This window comes from Ustilago hordei (genome assembly GCF_900519145.1).
Source record: "Ustilago hordei strain Uho2 genome assembly, contig: UHO2_contig_23, whole genome shotgun sequence".
In the NCBI taxonomy this organism is placed as follows: Eukaryota; Fungi; Basidiomycota; class Ustilaginomycetes; order Ustilaginales; family Ustilaginaceae; genus Ustilago; species Ustilago hordei.
Window position 1 is genome coordinate 58,817 of NW_024545265.1, and position 23,365 is coordinate 82,181.

The 23,365-nt window shown below is 47.5% G+C and overlaps 3 protein-coding genes across 3 annotated transcripts; 1 reads left to right on the forward strand and 2 right to left on the reverse strand.

The window, feature by feature from the left end:
- Nucleotides 1–9,822: 9,822 nt before the first annotated feature.
- Nucleotides 9,823–10,338, forward strand: UHO2_07023 (uncharacterized protein; the record flags this gene model as incomplete). The annotated part of the gene is made up of 1 exon (XM_041556479.1): nucleotides 9,823–10,338. One exon carries the CDS (start codon nucleotides 9,823–9,825, stop codon nucleotides 10,336–10,338), a length of 516 nt encoding a protein of 171 aa, XP_041412413.1.
- A 6,541-nt stretch (nucleotides 10,339–16,879) lies between these two features.
- UHO2_07024 (uncharacterized protein) lies at nucleotides 16,880–19,124 on the reverse strand (the record flags this gene model as incomplete). Its single annotated transcript, XM_041556480.1, has 7 exons — nucleotides 16,880–17,087; nucleotides 17,230–17,333; nucleotides 17,368–17,854; nucleotides 17,888–18,230; nucleotides 18,254–18,388; nucleotides 18,575–19,006; nucleotides 19,061–19,124. 7 exons carry the CDS (start codon nucleotides 19,122–19,124, stop codon nucleotides 16,880–16,882), a joined length of 1,773 nt encoding a protein of 590 aa, XP_041412414.1.
- Nucleotides 19,125–20,624: 1,500 nt separating this feature from the next.
- Nucleotides 20,625–21,482, reverse strand: UHO2_07025 (uncharacterized protein; the record flags this gene model as incomplete). The annotated part of the gene is made up of 1 exon (XM_041556481.1): nucleotides 20,625–21,482. One exon carries the CDS (start codon nucleotides 21,480–21,482, stop codon nucleotides 20,625–20,627), a length of 858 nt encoding a protein of 285 aa, XP_041412415.1.
- Between the last annotated feature and the right edge of the window lie 1,883 nt (nucleotides 21,483–23,365).

Genomic DNA, 23,365 nt, shown 5'->3' on the forward strand with positions numbered 1-23,365 from the left:
TGAGCATGCAGGTATCTATTGGTACACACAATCTGGGTGTGGTCGAAGCTTCAGTGGCTGACACTGCTGACTATGACCTCATCCTGGGGTTCACTGAGCTATGGAGGCTCAAACCCACTATACAATGGGATATGGGTCAGCTAGAGTTCAAGACTCAGGAGCAGGACTGACCCCCAAGGAGACCCCCTGAAGCAGCAAGAGCAGGGGACCTAACCATGAGGAGACCAACCTGTCAGGGGTCTCGCGCCTGAAACCCAGGTCGGTCTGTTGAGATGCTCGGTGACTATCAAACTGTGCGACAGCTATTGTCTCGGTATTGGTGACTATCAAGTTGCGCAGTGACAGCAGGTGGCGTTCGTTGTATATGCTATCATAGGTTTCGGCTGACCTCTGTGGACACTCCGTTCAGGGGTAGCTTGGCACGATCAATATCAATGCTTTGGTTATGATGACACCAAGGTCTGGTGTGAGTGTTGATGATGATGAGGTTGATGACGTTGGTGATAAGGTTGGTGAGTGTTGATGATAATGAGGTTGATGGTGTTGGTGATAAGGTTGGTGGCGTCAACACGAGTGTCCAGTGTGTTGACTTTGACGCTTGAAGTGATCCCCGGACCACAGTGGACTACTGCCTTCGGTTCTATCTATATCCGGACCGCTAACCTGCTATGGGGCACCTACAGATGTCAGGTAGTGGTGATACAACACACACACTACAATGAGGAGCAACCTTGATAGATTGCTGCTATGCTGACTGTAACTAATGAGTACTTGTGTTTCTAAAGTATTGACTAGTTGTATGGTGAGTAGAGTGGATGAGGATCCACTCGACCTTTGATGATGAGAAAGCATGGTTATATACCTCTTCACAGCATCGCCAGTGATGCTGCTCCTGCTCTCTACTCCAGAGAGTACCTTCTTCATCGAGTACTGTTCAGGGGCCTCTCCTGCCTGCTTGGTACCCCTGTGCCTCTTGAACTGTGTCAACTCCTTCGACACTGCTCCTCCTCCTTGCTACCCTGCTTGTTTGGCACCCTTGTGCCTCCTGAGTGATGTCGACTCCTTCGACACTGCTCCTCCTCCTTTGGCTGGTGACAGTTCCTTTGACTCTTGTCTCTCGAGCCCCTGAGTGGTAACCATCTGCATGCTCCTTGAGCTTGGTCCTCTTTGTGGCTGTGCCTGCTCCTTGAGCTTGGTCCTCTTCGTGGCTGTGCCTGGCCCTCCTCGCATCTGGGCTCGGTCCTCCTTTGCATGTGAGTCCATAGGAGTCCATGGTCTCCATGGAGACTGCACTACGACCATGCTCTCTAATGGTATCGACTAGATCTTTGATACCTATGCTCCTTCTGTATGAACCAGTGACCCTCCTGCTTCTTGAGCATCCAGGCCCATGACACAACCCTTCATGGAAACGAGTTTGTCTCAGCAGAACGCATACTACAAGCAGCTCTGGAAGATGGACCCATAGGGTTCATGCTGTTGGAGGAGCCACCATCATCACTCCTGGCCTTTGGTTTTGTACCTACAGGCACAGACAAAGGAGTAGAGATGGAGGTAGAGGTGGACAAGGTGGTGATGGCTGCAGACATACCAAAGCCATACCAACACCTTTGAGATGTGTTCGATGAAGTGGAAGCAGACAAGCTGCCCCATCATACTGATCATGATCTCCACCTCGAGTTGATAGAAGGAGGTAAGCCACCTCAAGGGCCCCTGTACCTTAAGGGACCCAAGGAGATGTCCAAGTTGAGGAGGTACTTGGATGAGAACCTCGAGAAGGGGTTCATAAGACCATCGAAGAGCCTGGCATGATCACCAGTGCTCTTCGTACCAAAGAAGGATGGAGGTCTCAGACTCTGCATGGACTATTGTGGACTCAACAAGATCACTGTCAAGAACAGAGCACCATTGCCCCTCATCGAGGAGCAGCTGTTCTTACTCAGGAAGGCAAGGATCTATACCAAGCTAGACCTTAGAGCAGCATACAACCTCATCTGGATTGCTAAAGGAGATGAATGGAAGACAGCTTTTGGCACTCAGTTGGGACTCTATGAGTACCTAGTGATGCCTTTTGGCCTAGCTAATGCTCCAGCTCACTTCCAGTCATTCATCAATGACATCTTCCAAGACATCATTGGGGTATATGTAGTAGTATACCTAGATGACTTCCTGATCTTCAGTAACACTGAAGAGGCACATGTGAAGCATGTCACTGAGGTCCACACTCGCTTAAGGAGCAACAGGCTCTTTGCTAAGCTGTCGAAGTGTGAGTTCCACACCAAGACAGTCGAGTTCCTGGGGTACATCATCAAGCCAACGGGCATAGAGATGGACCCAGAAAAGGTGCACACTGTCAAGGAGTGGCCAATGCTGGAGTCAATCCATGATATCCAAAGGTTCCTGGGTTTTGCCAACTTCTATCGAAGGTTCATAGCCCACTTTGCCCATATAGCCAAGCCCTTGACATCACTGGTAAAGCCTACAGAATGGTTCAAGAAGTTCGAGCTACCAGAGGAGGCCCAGCAGGCCTTCCACAAGCTCATCCAGGCATTCACATCAGCAGGAGTGCTTCAGCACTTTGACTACCACCTTTCAACAAGGTTGGAGACTGATGCAAGTGACTTTGCTATAGCAGGAGTGCTCAAGCAGGAGCATGAAGGACAATGGCACCCAGTGGCCTTCTACTCTAGGAAGATGTCTTCTGCTGAGAAGAACTATGTGATCCATGACAAGGAGCTCCTAGCTGTAGTTGCTTGCCTTACTCAGTGGTGACACATGCTAGCTGGATTACCAAGTCAACTGGTCATCCTCACCAACCATGAAGCCCTCAAGTACTTCAAGTCCCAGAGATGCATCACAGGTCGACAAGCTCGATGGGCGATACTACTAGCAGACTTCGACTTCATACTGCAGTATCAACCAGGAGACAAGGGTGGTGAGCCTGATGCTCTCACCAGAAGGACTGACATGCAACCAGTTGGTGAAGAGCAGGACCACAATGTGAGGCAACTACTGCCTCCTCGAGTGTTCAAGGAGACAGCAGACCACGACTCAACCCTAGTGGCCCCTATGCTCTCGATGGAGTCCATAGCATCAAAGGGTCTCAGAGACCTGGTCAAGATCTTCCAGCCCTTAGACCAAGAGCTACAGGAGATACATGTGAAGAAGCCCTTTGAGGTCAAGGACAACCTATGGTACAGTGGAGGTAGGTTGGTTATCCCCAAGGTAACCATGCCAGGGAGGACCAACAACTGACACTCAAGGAGTGCCAAAGAGGTAGATGGACAGTCTCTCTCTGTAGAGCACCTGTGATTCATGGTGATGACCCAATGCCATGACAGTATCACTGCTGGACATGTGGGAAGAGATGCTACCATCAAGGCAGCACAATGACATTACTGGTGGCCAAACATGACAGCTTGGATTGCAGACTATGTAGCAAGTTGTCCTGTATGTGCTAGGTACAAAGCTCCTCATCACTGTCCATATGGTTTGCTACAGCCACTAGCAACACCAGACAGGCCCTGGGGCTCCATATCCCTCGACTTCATTGAAGGATTACCACCATTGAAGAAGTATGACTCCAAGACCTATGACTCTATCTTAGTCATTGTTGACAGGCTAACCAAGTTTGCCATCCTAGCTCCAACCCATAAGACAGTCATGGCCAAACAGACTACAGTGTTGCTATATGGACACATGGTTAGACTCTTCGGCTACCCAGATCACATGGTCTCAGACCAAGGCAGGCAGTTCATATCAGGAGCATGGAAGGCATTCACAGAACAAATGGGTGTGAAGCACTCACTTAGCATGGCTTACCATCCTCAAACTGATGGTCAGACAGAGAGGGTCAATAAGGTCATAGAGCAGTACCTAAGGATGTACTTCAACTATGAGCAGAATGACTGGGCCAACCTGCTGGACACTGCAGCCTTTGTATACAACAACACAGTCCACAACAGCATTGGTGTCTCACCATTCTTTGCATGCTATGGATGGAACCCTAAGGCTCATCCTGATATCCCTCAATGACTAGGAGTCAATGACCCAGGTCACTTCGAGTACCTCATGGATGGAAAGGAGCATTGTGTCAGGGGTCTCGCGCCTGAAACCCAGGTCGGTCTGTCGAGATACTCGGTGACTATCAAACTGTGCGACAGCTATTGTCTCGGTATCGGTGACTATCAAGTTGTGCAGTGACAGCAGGTGGCGTTCGTTGTATACTATCGTAGGTTTCGGCTGACCTCTGTGGACACTCCGATCAGGGGTAGCTTGGCACGATCAATATCAATGCTTCGGTTATGATGACACCAAGGTCTGGTGTGAGTGTTGATGATGATGAGGTTGATGACGTTGGTGATAAGGTTGGTGTTGATGATAATGAGGTTGATGGTGTTGGTGATAAGGTTGGTGGCGTCAACACGAGTGTCCAGTGTGTTGACTTTGACGCTCGAAGTGATCCCTGGACCGCAGTGGACTACTGCCTTCGGTTCTATCTATATCCGGACTGCTAACCTACTATGAGGCGCCTACGGACATCAGGTAGTGGTGATACAACACACACACTACAATGAGGAGCAACCTTGATAGATTGCTGCTATGCTGACTGAAACTAATATATACTTATGCTGAAGTGATAACTAGTTATGGTGAGTAGAGTGGATGAGGATCCACTCGACCTATGATGATGAGAAAGCATGGTTATATACCTCTTCACAGCATCGCCAGCGATGATGCTCCTGCTCTCTCTCCAGAGAGTACCTTCTTCATCGAGTACTGCTCAGGGGCCTCTCCTGCTTGGCACCCCTGTGCCTCTTGAGTGGTGTCGACTCCTTCGACACTGCTCCTCCTCCTTGCTATCTTGCTGCTTGTTTGGCGCCCCTGTGCCTCCTGAATGGTGTCGACTCCTTTGACACTGCTCCTCCTCCTCATGACCTGGTGTCGACTCCTTCGACACTGCTCCTTCTCCTTTGATCAGTGACAGTTCCTTTGGCTCTTGTCTCTCGAGCCCCTGAGTGGTAACCATCTGCATGCTCCTTGAGCTTGGTCCTCTTTGTGGCTGTGCCTGCTCCTTGAGCTTGGTCCTCCTCGTGGCTGTGCTTGGCCCTCCTTGCATATGGCTCAGTGCTCCTTTGCATGTGAGTCCATAGGAGTCCATGGTCTCCATGGAGACTGCACTACGACCATGCTCTCTACTGGTATTGACTAGATCTTCGATACCTGTGCTCCTTCCATATGAACCAGTGACCCTCCTGCTTCTTGAGCATCCAGGCCCATGACACATTGCAAGTACCTCCAGGAGCAGATCAGAGAGGCACAACATAGATCAGTAGACCAGTATAACAGGAAGCACAAGGACATCAAGTTCAAGGTGGGTGATATGGTCTATATCAACTGTCGAAACTGGAAGACAAGGAGACCCACACCCAAGTTAGATACTCGGTTTGCAGGACCCTACCCAGTTCAGGAACAAGTAGGATGCTGAGCTTATCAGATCACATTGCCAGCAAACCTTAGGGTGCATGATGTGTTCCATGTCTCCATGCTCAAACCAGCAAGAACAAGTTCTCTTCCTCAACGAGCTGAACAGCCCACCATACCATCACTTCCAGATGAGGACCTCGATTTTGAAGTTGAAGCACTCATCAACAAGCATTCACACAATGGGACTACAGAGTACAAAGTGTTGTGGAGAGGGTACTCAGAAGAAGCTGCTTCATGGGAACCAGTAGAGAACCTCAACTGCCCTGACCTCATCCAGGAGTATGAGGTGTCGGAGGGGGGACGAGTGAGTAGACAAAGTAGAGAGAGGAGGAGAGAACAGGAGGAGTAGAGAGAGGAGGAGGAAGGAGAATGACATTGAGAGAAGGAGGAAGGGTGATGATGGCGATGTTGTCGAGGAGGAGGAGGAGTCAGCATGAACCAGACCAGAGCATGCCTCGACGGAGCTCGGCTCTTAAGAGGGGGGTAGTGTCATGGGCCTGAATGCTCAGGAAGCAGGAGGGTCACTGGTTCATATGGAAGGAGCACAGGTATTGGAGATCTAGTTGATACCAGTAGAGAGCATGGTCATAGTGCAGTCTCCATGGAGGCCATGGACTCCTATGGACTCACATGCAAAGGAGCACTGAGCCATATGCAAGGAGGGCCAGGCACAGCCACAAGGAGGACCAAGCTCAAGGAGCAGGCACAGCCACAAAGAGGACCAAGCTCAAGGAGCATGCAGATGGTTACCACTCAGGGGCTTGAGAGTCAAGAGTCAAAGGAACCATCACCAGTCAAAGGAGAAGGAGCAGTGTATAGGGAACTGGCAAGCAGGTCCTGAGGAGGAGGAGCAGTGTCAAAGGAGTCAACACCACTCAGGAGGCACAGGGGTGCCAAACAAGCAGGATAGCAAGGAGGAGGAGCAGTGTCGAAGGAGTTGACACAGTTCAAGAGGCACAGGGGTGCCAAGCAAGCAGGAGAGGCCCCCTGTACAGTACTCAATGAAGAAGGTACTCTCTGGAGAGAGAGCAGGAGCAGCGTCACTGGTGATGCTGTGAAGAGGTATATAACCATGCTTTCTCATCATCAAAGGTTGAGTGGATCCTCATCCACTCTACACACACATCATAACTAGTTATCACTTCAGCTTAAGTATATATTAGTTTCAGTCAGCATAGCAGCAATCCATCAAGGTTGCTCCTCATTGTAGTGCATGTGTTGTATCACCACTACCTGACATCTGTAGGTGCCCCATAGCAGGTCAGCAGTCTGGATTAAGATAGAACTGAAGGCAGTAGTCCACTGCAGTCCAGGGATCACCTCAAGCATCAGTCAACACACTGGACACTCATGTTGACACCACCAACCCTACCACCAACACCATCAACCTCATTATCATCAACACTCACCAACCTTATCACCAACACCATCAACCTCATCATCACCAACAATCACACCAGACCTTGGTGTCAACATAACCTATGTATTGATATTGATTGTGCTGAGCTACCCCTGAACGGAGTGTCCACAGAGGTCAGCCGAAACCTATGATAGTATATACTACAAATGCCACCCATCGTGCAACTTGATAGTCGCCAAGCAACTAGCTCGTCAAGACCGATACTGAGACAATAGCTGTTGCACAGTTTGATAGTCACCAAGTATCTCAACAGACCAACCTGGGTTTCAGGCGCGAGACCCCTGACACCATGTTACTTCTTGAAATGCTTGGTTTTCATAGAGTGAACCTAAATGACAAACACATATATATACTCCATTCGCCGCTCTAGTGATATCTGAAACAAGACGTGTCACTTCATCCGTACCCCTGCGTTGCTATGATACCGGGTGCCACTGGACTGTCGCCATGACGACTACCCCTTACTTCATTGTGTTCCTCGCTTATGTGGGCTCCCTGCACTTCGGTGTCTCGGCTGTGATGCGTGCATATTGCTTGAGATGTTGACACATCTTCAACTGGTGCCCATCTCGTCGATCGAGGACGAGAAACTTTGACACCTCCACCTGACCGCCTCCAGGAAAGCTGTGACTGCTATCCTTGACACTGTTGCTCCCAATGTTGCAGCCAGCATCAATGATGATGAGGAGAGATCTGCCCACCAAATTTGGAAGCTCCTAGAGGACTGCTACTCTAAAGGGATGGTCATCCAGCCATACATCCTCCTCACGGAGCTTGTTCAGCTGCTACCAAAGATGTCAGCAATCCATGTCACAGAAGGGACTACAGCACTGCATTCATATGACAGCGATCTTGTTCTCAACCCAACTATCCCAAAACTGTATAGCAATTCTTCAGGTGCATGCACAATCACCAATGACCCACAGCACTTCAAGAGGACAAAGCATATTGACATTGCACACTTCTTCCTGCAAGACAAAGTAGCTGATGGTTGCCTCACAATTGCCCCAATACAAAGCAGTGAGAACCTTGTTGATATCTTGACAAAGCCACTCACAGTGCCAATGCTTGTGCATCTTTGACAACTATTTGGTTTGATGACACCAAAAGAGTATTCTGGATCAAGAGCAGGTGCTGAAGATGGCAACCCAGCACAACTCCAAGAGACCAGATGTAATGATTCCAATTGGGATTGGGTAGATCCAAGCTAATTGGGGATTGGGCTGACACAGCCTGGGAGAAGAGATTGAATGCTATTGGATCCCACTTGTTGTTACACTCTGTTGTTGAGGGTGATGTTCCCACATATGGGACATGTCAACTTTTGTATATATGCCTGGCAGAGAGCTTGAGGCTCTCACCATGTTCTCCTACCATGTCAATATAGTATAGTGTTTTAGCTCAAAAGCTTGAACACTGTACACAGACTGATATCTCCTGATCTTCCTTGTCGCGAAGTGTCATACTCTTTTCATCAAGTCTGTGCGCACAACGCGCCTAATGTTTATTCGGGGTTTCCTGCGCAGGGTCTTCTGCGCAGACCCTGTGACATAGTGTTTCTGCTCAATAGGTGCAATATTGGCTGAAATACTGTGCTTTGACTCATATCGCCGATAAGCGTCGCTAAGTGTCATATCTTTTCTCAATTTCCAACCGCAGGAGCTACGTTGAATAATAATTTTGAGGTTCAATCGCGCTGCCATTGTTGACATTTTCGTTGATAAGCAACCGCGACAAAACTTTTTTTTTTTTTTTTCGCGGAACGGTACTCAATCTCTGATCTGATCGGCTTTGCCCGATCTCTTCCGTATCTGATAGAAATAATAGACGAATACGAGTGGTCAACGATGGTATAAGCACAGTGTTCAAGCTATTGAGCAAAAACACTATACTATATTGACCTAAGAAAAGAATGTGGCGGGAGCCTCGAGCTCCCCACTAGATATATATACAAAGATACGGCACATACCCAGGAATGGGTGCATCCTACCTAATGACGAAGTACAACAATGAGTGGGACACAGTTGTACCCGATCCCTCTCTTGTTTCTGCCTTGCCTAATTCCTGATCAGATTCGCTCTGCCCAATCTCCTACCAGATCAGATCTATGTCATCCTTTAGCATCGGACTGGATCGTGATCTTCAGCAGTATCGGCTTACGACAACTTACATCATCATAATGGATCGTTACCTTCAGCATCGTTACCTTCAGCAGATCTTTCATCCAAGGATGGAAGCTCTGTGATTTCTTGAAGCCGACAATTTCTCGACTTCACTTCTAGAAGTTGTTATGACGAAAATGAGGTTTTACATGTGTACTTCCTTCCAAACTGGGTAAAAACGACACACAGTCGGCAAGCCGGCAATATGAACACTTCTTCCCGAAAAAACCGTGGAAACAATGCGAATATCCACCAGAATTGGGCCAGTTTAATGACAAGCCAAATTGTTGGATTTTCTAAAATATGGCAATGCCGACACACCAGTGCAAAGCCGAACTCTAATGACATTATAACTCATCTTGGTGATTCTATGTGTAGCTCACCTAGGCCAAATGGGGTTGATTTTGGTGCGCCAAAAAAAATCCTGTGACGGCTAAATTTCGTGAATTTAAGACCAGTGGTAGCGAAAATCACAACATTCTTCCTTGAGATTTATGACTGCGACACAAGGAGGACTTAGTCACGCTCGTTGTCACACTTCATCATTAAGTAGGATAACACCCACACTCGGCATGTGCCACCACTTTGCTCTGATTGACGTCGACCGCTAAGTGTCGACACCTGTCCTTCTTTAATCTTTTATCAGGTTATGAGCCCAACTAGTCGATACACTATCAACATATCAAACCCTGACTACTCATTATACGAATACTTGTCGAGACAATCGAGGACCTCATCCCTCGTTTTCCAGACATGGTACAAGGTCGTTTTCGTAGATTAATCAACAACAAGACCTATGGTACCCCGAATGTTCCGAAAGGCGGCCAATTTGTCGTCAATAGTGACAAGAACCAGATCATCACACCCCTCTCCATCGTGATCGAGTGTGTTGGTATGCTCTACTATGCGATGCACGAACTCGGTCCCTTCCGCAACCGTCTCGATCTCGGAAGGCAAATGAAAGCACACGTAAACTTCTTCATCGCAAACAAAGACAGCGACACTACACAAATCCTCGACCTCATGATCGAGGGTCCAATAGACTTGGAAGAGGAGCGGGATGTTGCAATGTCCGTGAGGGGAAATGCCATGCAGGACTCAACAACAGACGAAGCTTCCGATGTAGCGCAAATGCTGACCACAACCAGCAAGCTCGGTGTCGCTCCCACTCCGACCGCAAGAGAGTTCACATTTGATCCGATTGCTGCAGCAGGTTATGGTCTCGTCATCACTGGTCACTCCCACACCTCTAACCACCGCTTGACTTGACTATATCGGTGGAGCATAATGGATCGAGAGGGGTTGCTGAAGATTACGATCCAGTAAGATACTAAAGTATGACATAGATCCGATTTGATAGGGAATCTGTTGGGGATTACGAACCAGTCCGATCTCAAGGATGACATAGATCCGGTCTGATGGGAGATCGGGCAGAGCAGATTCAATTGGGGATTGGGTAAGACCGATACAAGAGAGGGATTGGGTACAACTATGTCCCACTCGTTGCTATACCTTGTCATTATGTAGGATACACCCACCCTTGGGTATGTGCCGTACCTTTGTATATATATCCAGCAGGGAGCTCGAGGCTACCACTATGTTCTTTCCTTAGGTCAATATAGTATAGTGTTTCTGCTCAATAGCGTGAACACTGTGCTCTGACCGTCGTCGACCACTGAGTTTCGACATCCGTGTCCCATTATACTTTCAACATACAGTGTCATGAATTTACTTGTCTAACTTATTTCGCAAACTGCATCATTAAGCGAACCAAGATACCGCTTTATTTGTTGCAGTCGCGGTGCATGTTAAACTAAGTGTGACACTTGGCGACGTACGATTGGGAGATATCAGTCTAAGTACGATGTTCGAGCTAAAGAGCAAAACACTATACTATATTGACATACGAAAAGAATGTACCCCTGAGCTTAGCGCACTCACAAATCATCACCTAAAAGTACTTTCTGGCCTGAATGACAAAATGAAATGGGACAAACGATACCTCCTTGATCCAAAGTCGGTCTCTGTGCACGCTTGGCAATGCAAGATGCTCGCAATGCTGTCCGTTATTCCTTTTGCACAGAACGTTCTCGGCTGAAAGACAACAACTTTTGAGGATGCTGACTCTATGCTCAGCTCAATCATCATGTGTAGTTTCTCCAACTAGTTGCACACCGAGTACTTTGCTGAGCATGGTGATCGACTGGTACCAATTGCTGTAGATCTATTTGATTGGGCGGTAAAGAAGTGTACAGTCCCTTCCCGAAGTTTGGGGACAGGGTCCAATAGACAATGATTCAACTTGTCTGGTAGCATACCTTCCATCTGCTTGGAGGACTGATCTCTCATAAGTGTCAGGCTGAGCAAAACACACAGTGAGCAAGCCCAAAAGAACAGCTTTCAATTGCAATGAGTCTCAGAGCCAACTAATACTTGAGTGGACCTCCATGCTTAGTAAGCACCTGCTCCACATGATGCTCCATTGACTTGATCACAGGGTTGATATGTTTGAGCATGATCTGGGTGTTCCACACTTCCTCTGCAGCTCTTGCAAGCTCATCCCAGGTTTTTGGTACTGGCAAGGGCTTATTAAGCAAGTTTTGAATACATACCATATGTTCTCACTAGGATTGAGATCCAGCAAAGCCAGCAGGTGTTCCTGCATCTGTATGTTGTATTCAGGCCACCACTGCTTGCAGATACTGCCCTGATGACAGCTGCTGCTGTCCTTGACAACTGACAGGCCATCAGAGTATGTGCCAATAGCAGTCATAGCGTTGTCATAGGACAAGGTGCGCAGAAGGAAGAAGTGCCATGCACACAAATTGTGGGATTGGGCAAATAAGTGGGTTTCAACAGAGTTTGTCAAGATTGGCAGAAGATAGACCTTACAATTGAACTCATCAGGATCAGCAGAACAAGAGCTGTATGACAGATCTTGACAAAACCAAGTCAAGGGGGCTAATCACACTGATCTTGCAAAATACACCACCCAGGAGAAGACAAACAAGGAGTGGGGGCCAGATGACCCCTAGAGATAGAAGGACAATGGGGCATGGGAAGTTAGAGCCACCACCCAGATGAAGGAAGGGCCCTACATGACAATGAACTTGGCATAAGGGGATGGACACTGTCAGCTGGAGCAGATCAATGAGGGTGCATCCTGCAACTTGGAGGAGGTGGGAGCAACCCCTATCAACAATGAAGCGACACTGGGTCTCCTTGACCCCAAGGAGCAGGAGAAGCAGTGTTAACAAAGAGTATACACCCTAAGAGAGACAAGGGCCATAGGTGAGATGAGAGGAGGAAGGGCAGTGCTGAAGGAGACCCTATGCCTCCTGGGTAGAGCAAGAGCAGTGTTGTAGGCAACACTGCGAGAATGTCCATATAACCATGCATTCTCTTTGTCATAGTAGTCAAGTGGATCCTCATCCACTCTACACTTAACTAGTGTCAGCGGTCCCGTGCCTGAGACCTGGAACCTGTAATAGAAACATGTCTATTACAGATCCTGTCAAAATATGTGATAGAGTGCTTTCTATTTTTGTTCCTGTCAAGATCTGTCTTAGAAGGCCTCTATGACTTTTCTCATCTGAAGATGTGATAAGGTGATTGATACTGCAGGTCTTGACTAACTGCTGTGGACACTCCATCCAGAGGTAGCTTGGCACAATCAATAATGATAGGAACTTTGTACTGACACCAAGGTCTGGTGTGAGTGTGCTTGTTGGTGGCACCAACACAAGTGTCCAGTGTGTCAACTGAGTGCTTGAGGTGATCCCCGGACTGCAGTGGATGACTGCCTTTGGTTCTGATGGTTGAGAGAGCCGGACTGCTGGATGAACCACCTTCAGATGTCAATCAATGTCAATGAGCAGTGATACAATACACATGCTATGATAGGAGCAATGTCTTACAATTGCTACTGCTTGACTAAATACTAATGTATACTTTATGTGAAAGCTATAACTAGTAGTGTATGGTGTAGAGTGGATGGGGATCCACTCAACAGCCACAATGAGGAGTGAGGTTATATACCATCCTCACAATGTCACCTGCAACACTGCCTTCACTCTGGCATGCCTCTCCAACACTGCTCTTCCTCTTCCCTGTCTCTCCTATCCATCCTGCAATGCTGCTCATCAGCACCATGTCTCTTGCTGCCAGTGGATGGACAGTCCTCACATTGTTTCATCATTGTCAGGGGCCATTCCCACCTCATCTGAGCCACAGTTCACACCCTCTCTCATTCCTCCCATCTACCCACTTGGGGTTCATTCCCGAGCAGCTCCCCTGCTTCATTGATGACAGACCCAGATGTCTTTGCCACCCATCCATGGTGTTGATGTCTGTCTCATGGTGAGACTCATGAGATCAGTGCCCCCCCTTGTGGGATCTGTCATACAATCACAATACTACAGATTCCAGCAGGTTTTGCCATAACCTCCCATTTGTACTGAATTGGTTGGGATCTGTTGTAGATCTGTTTCTACTACAGATCTCAGTGGACTCTGCTGTAAACTCTCATTTAGCCCAATTCTGCAATTCCTGTGCTCTCCTTCATATGAATTTGGGTCTTCTTGCTTCCTGCGCATCAGGCCCCATGACAACTAGCTATTTCTTATCTTATCAAATACTTAGTTGTTCCATCAACAGTTGCAATTGCAGGTCATTGCTTCTATCATAGCGTGTGTGTCGTATCACCGCTACTTGATGTCATCTGTAGGCAGTACTGTCAGAGGTTGCGTGCCTGAAACCCGAAATCTGTAGTAAGAGTACAACTACTACTGATCCTATTGAGATCTGTGGTAAAAGGCCTTTGTTCTTATTCTTGCTGAAATCTGTTGTAGAAGCCTTCTATGACTTTTCTCACTCGAATATGTGGTAACTTGGAAGTTATTGCAGGTTTCGACTAACTGCTGTGGTCACTCCATCCAGAGGTAGCTCGGCACAATCAGTAACCAATAGATACTGTGTGATGACACCAAGGTCTGGTGTGAATATGCTTGTGCTGACATGAGTGTCCAGTGTGTCAACTGAGTGTTGATGATCCCTGGACTGCAGTGGATGACTGCCTTCAGTTCTATGATTGAGAGAGCTGGACTGCAGTGTGAACCACCTTTGGTATTGATCATTATCCAGACCACAGTGAATACTGCCTTCAGATGATGTCAATGAGCAGTGATACAACACACACACTGCAATAGAAGCAATGCTCTGTGATTGCAACTTGTTGACAGAATACTAAGTATACTTGTTGTAAAGTGATAGCTAGTAATGTAAAGTGTGTAGAGTGGATGGAGTTCCACTCAACTACTATGACAAGGAGGTATGACTATATATAACATCTTTGCAGTGTTGCCTGTGACTCTGCTCCAACTCTCTCTCCAGAGAGTACCCTCTTTGTCGAGTACTGTATCAGAGGTCTCTACCGAGGTGCCTCCTCCTTGTCCAGCCTTGCTTCTCCTGCTCCTGAGTCATGGGGAGCCAGCACCACCTCATTGCTGATAGGGGTCACCCCCACTTTATCCAAGTGGAAGGCACCCCTCCTTTCACCACATTCTCCTGACAATAGTGCCCACCTTCTTGTGCCGCCTTCATTGTCATATAGGGTCCCTACTTCATCGGATGTTGAGCCCCTTCCTTATCTGCTGCCCACCTGCTGTGAGATTGGTGATAGATGCATCCTCGAACCAGTCTCCATGAATCTGTACTGATCTTGACAAACTCTGTAGTAAGGCTCTGCTTCTGCCAATCCTGGCGAGTTCTGTCATAGAGCCCTGGGTCCTACTGATCTCACTGAACCCTGTCAGAACTCTCATTTGGCCTAATTCATGATTGTTGGTGCATGGTTCCTTCATATGAAACCAGTCCTTCCTGTGCATGCTTCTGGCCCCATGATAAGTACCTTACTGCGGTCTGGATATTGATTGATACCGAAGGCGGTCTCATACTGCGGTCCGGATCTGTCGACCTCATACCGAAGGCAGTTGTCCACTGTGGTCTGGTTCTCAACCAATCAGCCCAACCATGTGGCTGTCAACACTACAGACACTTGTGTCAAGACAGATGCTGTTGTCACACCCTGGTGTGGTTCAAGTAGGTTTGCTAGGACCTTGATTGTGCCATGCTACCACTGGGTGGAGTGTCCACAGCAGTTAGTCGAATTCCATTCTAAACCATAGTTACAACCTATTCTGGCAAGAAAGATCCTAAGGGGCTTCTACAATAGATTCCAGCAAGAAATATCATAGAAGGCCTTTATAATGGATTTCACCAATGTTGATTCTAGTTGGCCTTTACAATAAATTTCGGGTTCCAGGTGCGCAACCACTGACAGGGTTCTCCTTCCACCTGCCAGCGTGGTCAGCGTCGGAGTATACAGTGGGGACACTAGACTCGTTACATGAATACATTAGTGTATGTGATTGGGTGTGTAGTATGTAGCGTAGCAGGTGACGAGCCTGGTTGAGGTGAACTGTTGTTGGCAACATGAGGTGACTCACAAGCTTGCTGACCAGAAATGCGAGATCTGGTTGGGTCGAGGTCATGAGGTACAAGATCGACCCAATGATCTGTTGGTAAGTGGCCACTTGGTCCCTGGTGAGAGGATGGTGGCTTGGGTCAGTAAGTGGCAAGTTTGTTGCAGAGGGTTCCAGCAGTACATTGACTTCTGCGGCATGGTCCATGCTGAATTGAGCAAGTATCCCATTGATGTACATGTCTTGTGTGAGTGAAACTGAGCCATTGCCTTGTTGACTGTGGACACCAAGACACTATTGTGCATTGTCTCCTCCAGTGATCTTGAAGCATGATTGGATCAAATCGATGATGGCGTCTACCTCACTGTCCTGGCCTACAATGATGATATTGTCAACATAGACAGCAGTCACATCTGACTCCATCTTATATACAGCTATGTTCCATCCAAGTTGCTTGAAACCCATCTGATGGAGGCTCTTGTCCAGCTTCACAAACCACTCCAAGCCAGATTGCTTGAGTCTGTAGAGTGCCTTCTTGAGGTGGCAGACTGATTGTGGTGTCTGTGTGTATTGGTCTTCAAAGCCAGGTGGCAGCACCAAGTATATGTTGACATCTGTGAGCTCTCCATTAAGGTATGCTGTGACAAAGTTGATTTGCTGGATGCAGAAGTTGAATTTTAGACCATAACAGATGACAAGCTGGAGGCATGTCATGCTTACCATAGGCGAGTGCATATTGTGATAGTTGATGCCTTGCACTTGCGTAAAGCCTTGAGCTACCAGCTGAGCCTTGTGTTTTGTGCCAAGCTACCTCCGGACAGAGTGTCCCCAGCGGTCAGTCGAAACCTGCAATAACCTTCAAGTTACAACATATTCAAGCAAGAACAGTCATAGAAGGCTTCTATGACAGGTTTGAGCAGGAACAATATTAAGAGGCCCTTACTACAGATCTTGTGGAGATTAATTGTAATTGCCTTTTACTACAGATTTCGGGTTTCAGGTGCGTGACCTCTGACAGCAAGGTTGTGTGTGTTGAGGTCGGACTGGATGTTGTTGGTCGCAATTGCGAGTTGCTCTTCAGGCGGCTTGTCTGTCTTTTCGGCGTCTATGGATGAATTGGGTTCTTGGGTGCTGCTGCTTCCTTGACAAAGGTATTGTGTGGCCATTGTGAGTTTGGTCTTGAAGTCAATTGGGTCTGTCATCGGGCTCACATGTCAATCATGTTGGGTGGCTGTGGCTGTTGGTGTTTCTTCCTCCAGATCTTGTATGATGGTTATTGGTGGTGAGGAGAGGGGTGAGCTGCTGGTGACTGAAGTCTTGCTGGGTTCTTAGGTGTGAGCGTTGTGTGGTGCTGGGTCGCATAGCACATTGTTGATTGCTAAATTGTCGTCAAGGTCCCAGATCGGACTGTTGTTCTCAATGTTTTGGCTGGTGCAGTTGGTGTTGATGTCCATGATTGCATCAGAGAGTACCTCGGTATTGAATCTGACATCCCTGGAGATGTAGACCTTTGAGTGATCACTGGCATCAATGCAACTGTGAGTGGTGTCAGAGAGATTAGGTACCCCAACCCAGAAGCATTGTCATGCATGGTGGTTGAGCTTGAGTTCGCCTTTTCCAAGTCTTGTGTCTTTCACCCAGACTATGTCCCAAAGGTTTTGACATTGTTCATCCTTACTTTTTGTCCAAACCATAGTGTGTAGGGGACTTCTCTGATGACCTTGGAGTAAGTCCAATTTCAGATCCAGTTTGTGTGGTGAATGGCTTTGGCCCATAGTGGTGCTGGCAGTGTGGCAGTGGCAAGCATTGGTTGAACTATGTTCATGATCATGTGGTTAGAGCATTTGGCAATGCCAATCTGCTGGGGTGTGTAAGGAGTGGTCCACTGTTGGATGATGCCACATTGGCATAGCATGGTCTTGAAGGTGTTCAACATATACTCTCTGCCATTGTCACTCTGGAAGACCTTTGGGTATGAACCTGCTTCTTGCTTCATTTTCTCCAACCACTTCTTGACTGCAGCCTTGGTGGTGTCCTTTGATGCAAGTGTTCTGACCCAACCAAAACAGGTGTGTATATCAGTTATGGTAAGCATGTACCTTGCTCCTCCAATGCTCAGGACTTGCATTGGTCCTTGTAGGTTGCTGATGACTACATCTAACTTTGCCTTTGTTTCATTCCTTCCTTGGCCAAATGGTGGATGGGTGAACTTTGTTGTGTTGCATGCCTCACAGCAGAAGTCCTTTGGCATGCCTTGGATATCAATACCGGCTGCCTTGAGTGACTTCTGGATGTGATCCAAACTTATGTGTCCAAGTCAGGAATGCCATGTACACCAGAGCACGACGGCATTGGTGTCTGACTTGGCTTGCAGGACCCAAGTCTCCTTCTTGGCCTTTGCAATGCTTTCCTTTGGTGCTGCATTGTTGCTTGAGGCATCTTTAGAGACTATGTCAAGGTACACTCTTCCGTTGTGTATGGTAGCACAATCAAGCTGCCTTTGCTGTCGATCCTTTTCAATCACAATACAATCTCTGCCCTGCTTGTCACGTTTGACATCTCCTCCACATGTCTTGGCAGCTGCTCTTGGGGAGAACAGGTTGAAGTTGCCATTGCATATAAGCACAACCCTTGACAACACGATGTGCTTGATGCCGACATTGGTGTTGATACTCAGGGCTACTTTTCCCACAGTGTCATACTTGAATGGCCTTGTGCCTGTTGGATGCAACCATTGATGTGCTGTAGATCTGTCATAATCAATTCGTCCTTGCAGATGTGGACGTCGGCACCAGTGTCCCAGATCCAGCCATTGTCAGGCTTCCCACCAGCTGTTCCTGTTGCAAGGACAGTCAGGACATGTGTGTCTTGATTGTTTGGCTTGTCCTGATCTTGGTCATCTCCAGTTACCCCTGCAGTCTGTCTGCCATTTCCCTTCTATCTTCCTCTTCCGCCTTGTCCTTGCTTGACATGTTTCTCCTCCCTTTCAGGGGTCAGGCATTCCAACGAGATGTGGCTGTGACCATCACAATTCCAGCAGGTTACTTGGTTTCTGGTTGGGTTTTGCTGGTTCTGGGCCTGGGTAGGTTGTTGGTGGTGTTGGTAGCCACTTTGATTGTTGTTTGTGAACTGAGTGACTAGTGTCACATTGTTGACCTCTTGTTCCTTGAGATGTGCTGATTCTTTGTAGTTATGCAAACCCATGGCTGCAGTGTTGAACAGGTGTTTGAGCTTGAGTTTGAGCTCTGCACTGGATGCTTCAGTGGGATTGCTTGCTTTACTGAGAGCAATGGACTCCCACTGAGCTTTGCATGCTGCAGTGTACAGGTGAAGGTGTGGTTGCACACCACAGAGCAGGCAGCCAAGCTTCATACCAGAGTTGACTGGGTGGCCCATCTGGGCTCTTTTGTTGGCAATGTGTTCAATGTTTGAGATGACTTTGTTTACACTTCCAACTTGAATGAGGTGGGTAAGCTCTGTTAGCAAAATGTATGGCTAAATGATTGTACCCTTTGAGTACCTCCACTCAAGGTACTTCCATATCTTGTTTGCAGTTTGATCCTCGCAGATCATGTTGGTGATCTCTGGGGCGACAGCTCGTAGGAGGATATTGACAGCCCATCTTGCTGTTGTCTGGAGAGAGATACAGAGGTGCTTGTCTGTTACATTGGCTGGGTGCAGCACCACTCCTGTGATTGCCTCTCACATTATTGGGTTGACTCTGTTGACATAGATTCGTAGCTTCCTTGGCCTGGTGTAGTAGTCACTACTGCCTCGCAGCACTGGTGGCGATACTATGGACATTGCTGTATCCATCTTGTCGGTGATATTGTTGCTCGAGCCTTTCGATGACGAGCTGCTTGATGTCTCGAACCTTATCGGTGAGCCAGGTGCTACAACTGGGGTCGTTCTTCCAGGAGCTAGTCCAAATGTTAACATTTGATGATGTCGGGGAGCCTACTAACCGCTAGGTCTCATAATTTGTTGAAATGTGATGGTTCTGATGGTAGGATGCGGTGTTTATTACATGTGGCGACAACGAACATAAGTGCAGATGGATGGTGAAGTCTACAGAAGCTACTATCTGAGTGCTGCTTCTTATACCTTTTCATCAGGGTACGAAGGGCAATGGGAAGACCACCTTCTCCTTTCTAGAGGTTTCCTTTCTAGAAACTTCCTCTTGACCGGTATGTCCAAGCCTTATCGGGTTACCGGTCTTAACGAGCCGATATGCCCGATATCTCCTAACAGCATCTCGACCAATCAGACAACAATTAAGATCATTTGGACTGAAAGCAGGAGTGTGGCCTCTAATCGACATGAGGTTATCACCTCTAACGAGATGAGGTTGGTGTTGGTGAACATCATGGGCGATGTCCACTGGCCCTTCGATCTTCATGTCGAGGATGCAAGTTGCATCCCACTCTATTTCGCATTTGTTTGCCTGGCTCAGTACAACTAACGAACGGGCCAAGATTGTGTATTGCTTTGTAGAGTGTACTAACACATTCGATCATGATAGACAGGGGTGTGAAGAGAAGGACAACGATCTTGTGAATGAGAGTGTTGGCTATGATTGAGAGAGTGGAACAACATAGCAAGTGTTGAAGGGAGTGTCGCCTTGCGTAGCTATGGTTTGGACAAGCTGGTTTTAGGTTTGTAGACGACGAGGGAAGATCGGTGTATTGACATGACTATCTACATAACGAGTGCGACTATTTATGTTTGCTGAAACAGATGGGACACGCCGGTTGAGGAGTCCCAAGCCCCTCAACCCCTATTGCAATGCAGGGATGCATCACAAGGAGGTCCGTCCCCTCGACCCCTATATCGGCGATATCGGCAAACGCCGCCGATACGAGGTCAGGCCGACCTCCAACAGCAAGTGTCAGTGGCCTTTTTTGTCAAGAAGAGGCCTCTGATAGTTTGTCGTTTTAAGAGAGAGAGATGGAGAGAGACAGCTATCAGCCCTAAAGAGATAGTCCGGTCCCAAAGGACCGTTGAACGAGCATATGAAAGCTTGGATAGGAAGGATACTGCTTGAGCATTCCCGAGATATCTGCTGTTGCACTCCTAGTGAAGGTGCGCAGCAGCCTCGGCTCCCTGTAATACCTTTGTATCTATCTGCCTGTTCGGTGCTTGGAAGTCGTCGGGCCTTATATAGCCCATGCCGTAGTGAAAGGTGATCTTTGGAGCGCCTGGCTTTGGAGGCTTAGGAATGCCCCAGAAGTTGTAGAAAGTCTGACCATCCGGGTTGATGCTCGCAAAAACTTCCTCATTTTTTTTGGCCCACACCTTGGAACCTTTGTGAATGGACATCTCGACCTCAGAAATAGTACCTGCGTCGTTCTCCAAACCTTGTGGCTCAAGGGAAATGGAATGTTGTAAGCGGTGAGGCTGACGGACTACCTTCAGGAGGCTATCCCGAGTATTAGTATCCAAATTTGAGAAATCAACTTGTACTAGTTGTCCCTGGAATTTTTCTTTGTTGATTAGGTCGAAGATGTCAGTGTTCTCGGCATAATGAAAACGTCTGGGGCGGGGCTTTTTGCCCGACCTCGAAGCTCTCTTTTTGGAGGCTCGGCTGTGCATTGCAGGTACTGCACTGACATGCGCTAGTTGTGAGGCGTCCCCGAAGAGCCCCAAATGCTGTTGAGGCAACTGATGTTGAGGGACATGCGCTAGTTGTGGGGCGTTCCAAAAGGATGACAAATGCTGTTGAGGCAACTGATGTTGAGGGACGTTCGGACCTTGTTGAGTTACGACACTCTGGAGGCTAGATGGTGGCCATTGGTCGAGGTTTTGGTTCTGGAAGTCATGGCTCTGGAAGCCGTAGGGTGACCATTTGGGACCGGCGGGTAGTGATATTGCAACAGGAACAAGGCTGAGGAAGAGGAGAGAACCCAAACCCGAGTGTAGTGGATTCCGCATGATTCCAAAAAGAATGGAAGAGGCTGGTTGGGAAGGAAAGAAATGTGCCGTGAGCTCTTTATGCTGCCTGGGATACCAACGCACCCTATTTGTAGGCCAGAGCTAATAGAAAAATGTGAAGGACGAATGTCGATGCTCAACGATCGACGACAGTCAGAGCACAGTACTGCTGCTATTGGGGCAGAAACACTATACTCGATTGACTAAAGGAACGTGGTGAGAGCCTAGAGCTCTCAGCTTGATATATATACATCTTCGTTGCACATGCCGAATGTGGGAGTATCCTTCTTAATGATGAAGTGTGACATGATAAAGGCTGTGACACGATAAAGGATGTGACACTTAGCGACGCTTATCGGGAGATATCAGTCTAAGCACAGTGTTCAAGCTATTGAGCAAAAACACTATACTATATTGACATAGGGAAAGAATGTGGTGGGAGCCTCGAGCTCTCCGCTTGATCTATATACAAAGTGTCGGTACATACCCAAAGGTGGGTGCATCCCTCTTAATGATGAAGTACGACAATGAGTGGGACACAGTAGTACCCGATCCCTTACTTGTATCTGCTGAGGGAAACGATCCAATGTGATGATGCAAGTTGATGTAAGCCATTATGGAAGGAATTGGGGGAAACCAATCTGACTGGAAATGGAGTGAGGATAGATCAGATCAGAGATCAGGTACAACACAGTCCCACACATTGTCAGGCTGGATCATTAGGTGTAGCAACTCCCACATTTGGCATGTGCCACCATGTGTATACAGCTCATGCATAAACTGTCCCATGAATTTACATGTCACCATACATCACTCTAATGCCCAATAGCCATAAGTTGTATTGCCACACTGTCTGATATCATCTGAAAGCCCTGCTTCTTCTCTCCAAGACTGTGTAAATGATATTGACATTGACTAAGAAAATTGTGCTATGAAGAAGAGCTGTGACTTTTTTTAATTGTGGGACAGTTTATGGAGTGCTCCTCAACAACACCTTAGTACTTTGTATTCCCTCCTTTGGCCTTCAGAACCACCTTGATGCAGTCTGGCATACTCTCTATTAGCATCCTACATGTCTCTGGAGTGATCACTGTCCATTCAGCTTCACATCTCTTGAGCAGTTCATCCCTGGACTTTGCAATTGTACTATACCATGAAAGTCGCATTTTGAGATGGTGCCAGAGGTGTTCAATTTGGTTTAAGTCCAGTGACTGCACTGGCCATTGCATAACCTTAATGCTATTGCTTTCCAACCACATTGTTGTCTTCTTCAACATGTGTTTTGGGTCATTGTCTTGCTAAAACATGATGTCAGTGTATGCATGCTGAAGCCACAAATCTGAGATTGTTTTCACAAGCTTGTCATTCAAGATATCAATGTATTGGTCTGAATTTATTGAACCCAGCACCAAGTGCATACCTCCCACCCCTTCCCACATCATACAGCCCCAGATCATGATGGAGCCACTGCCAAACTTGACTGTCAGCCTGACAAGCTTGCTGTTGAAGCCAGTGTTCTTAATCCAACAGAACTGCTTACCATCCAGTCCAAAGAAGTTGATCTTTGTCTTGTCAAACCATACCACATTCTTCCAATCCTCAACAGTCATGTCCTTGTGCTCATTAGCAAATTTGCAATGGGCTTTGTAATGTCTCTTGAGTAGCTTTGGTTTTTTCACTAACCTCTGTGCTTTGTAACAACAGTAATGAAGTGCTTTTCTTACTGTGGTTGGGCATGCTTTGACTTGAAATGTCTCCTGCAGTGCATGATATGCTTTCCTGACTGTGGAGGTGGAATTGAGCTTGAAATAGTGGTCCAGGAAGCAAACATGACAAGGCTGGAGTTTTCTTGGCTGGCCCCCCTTTGACTTTGGAACATCAGC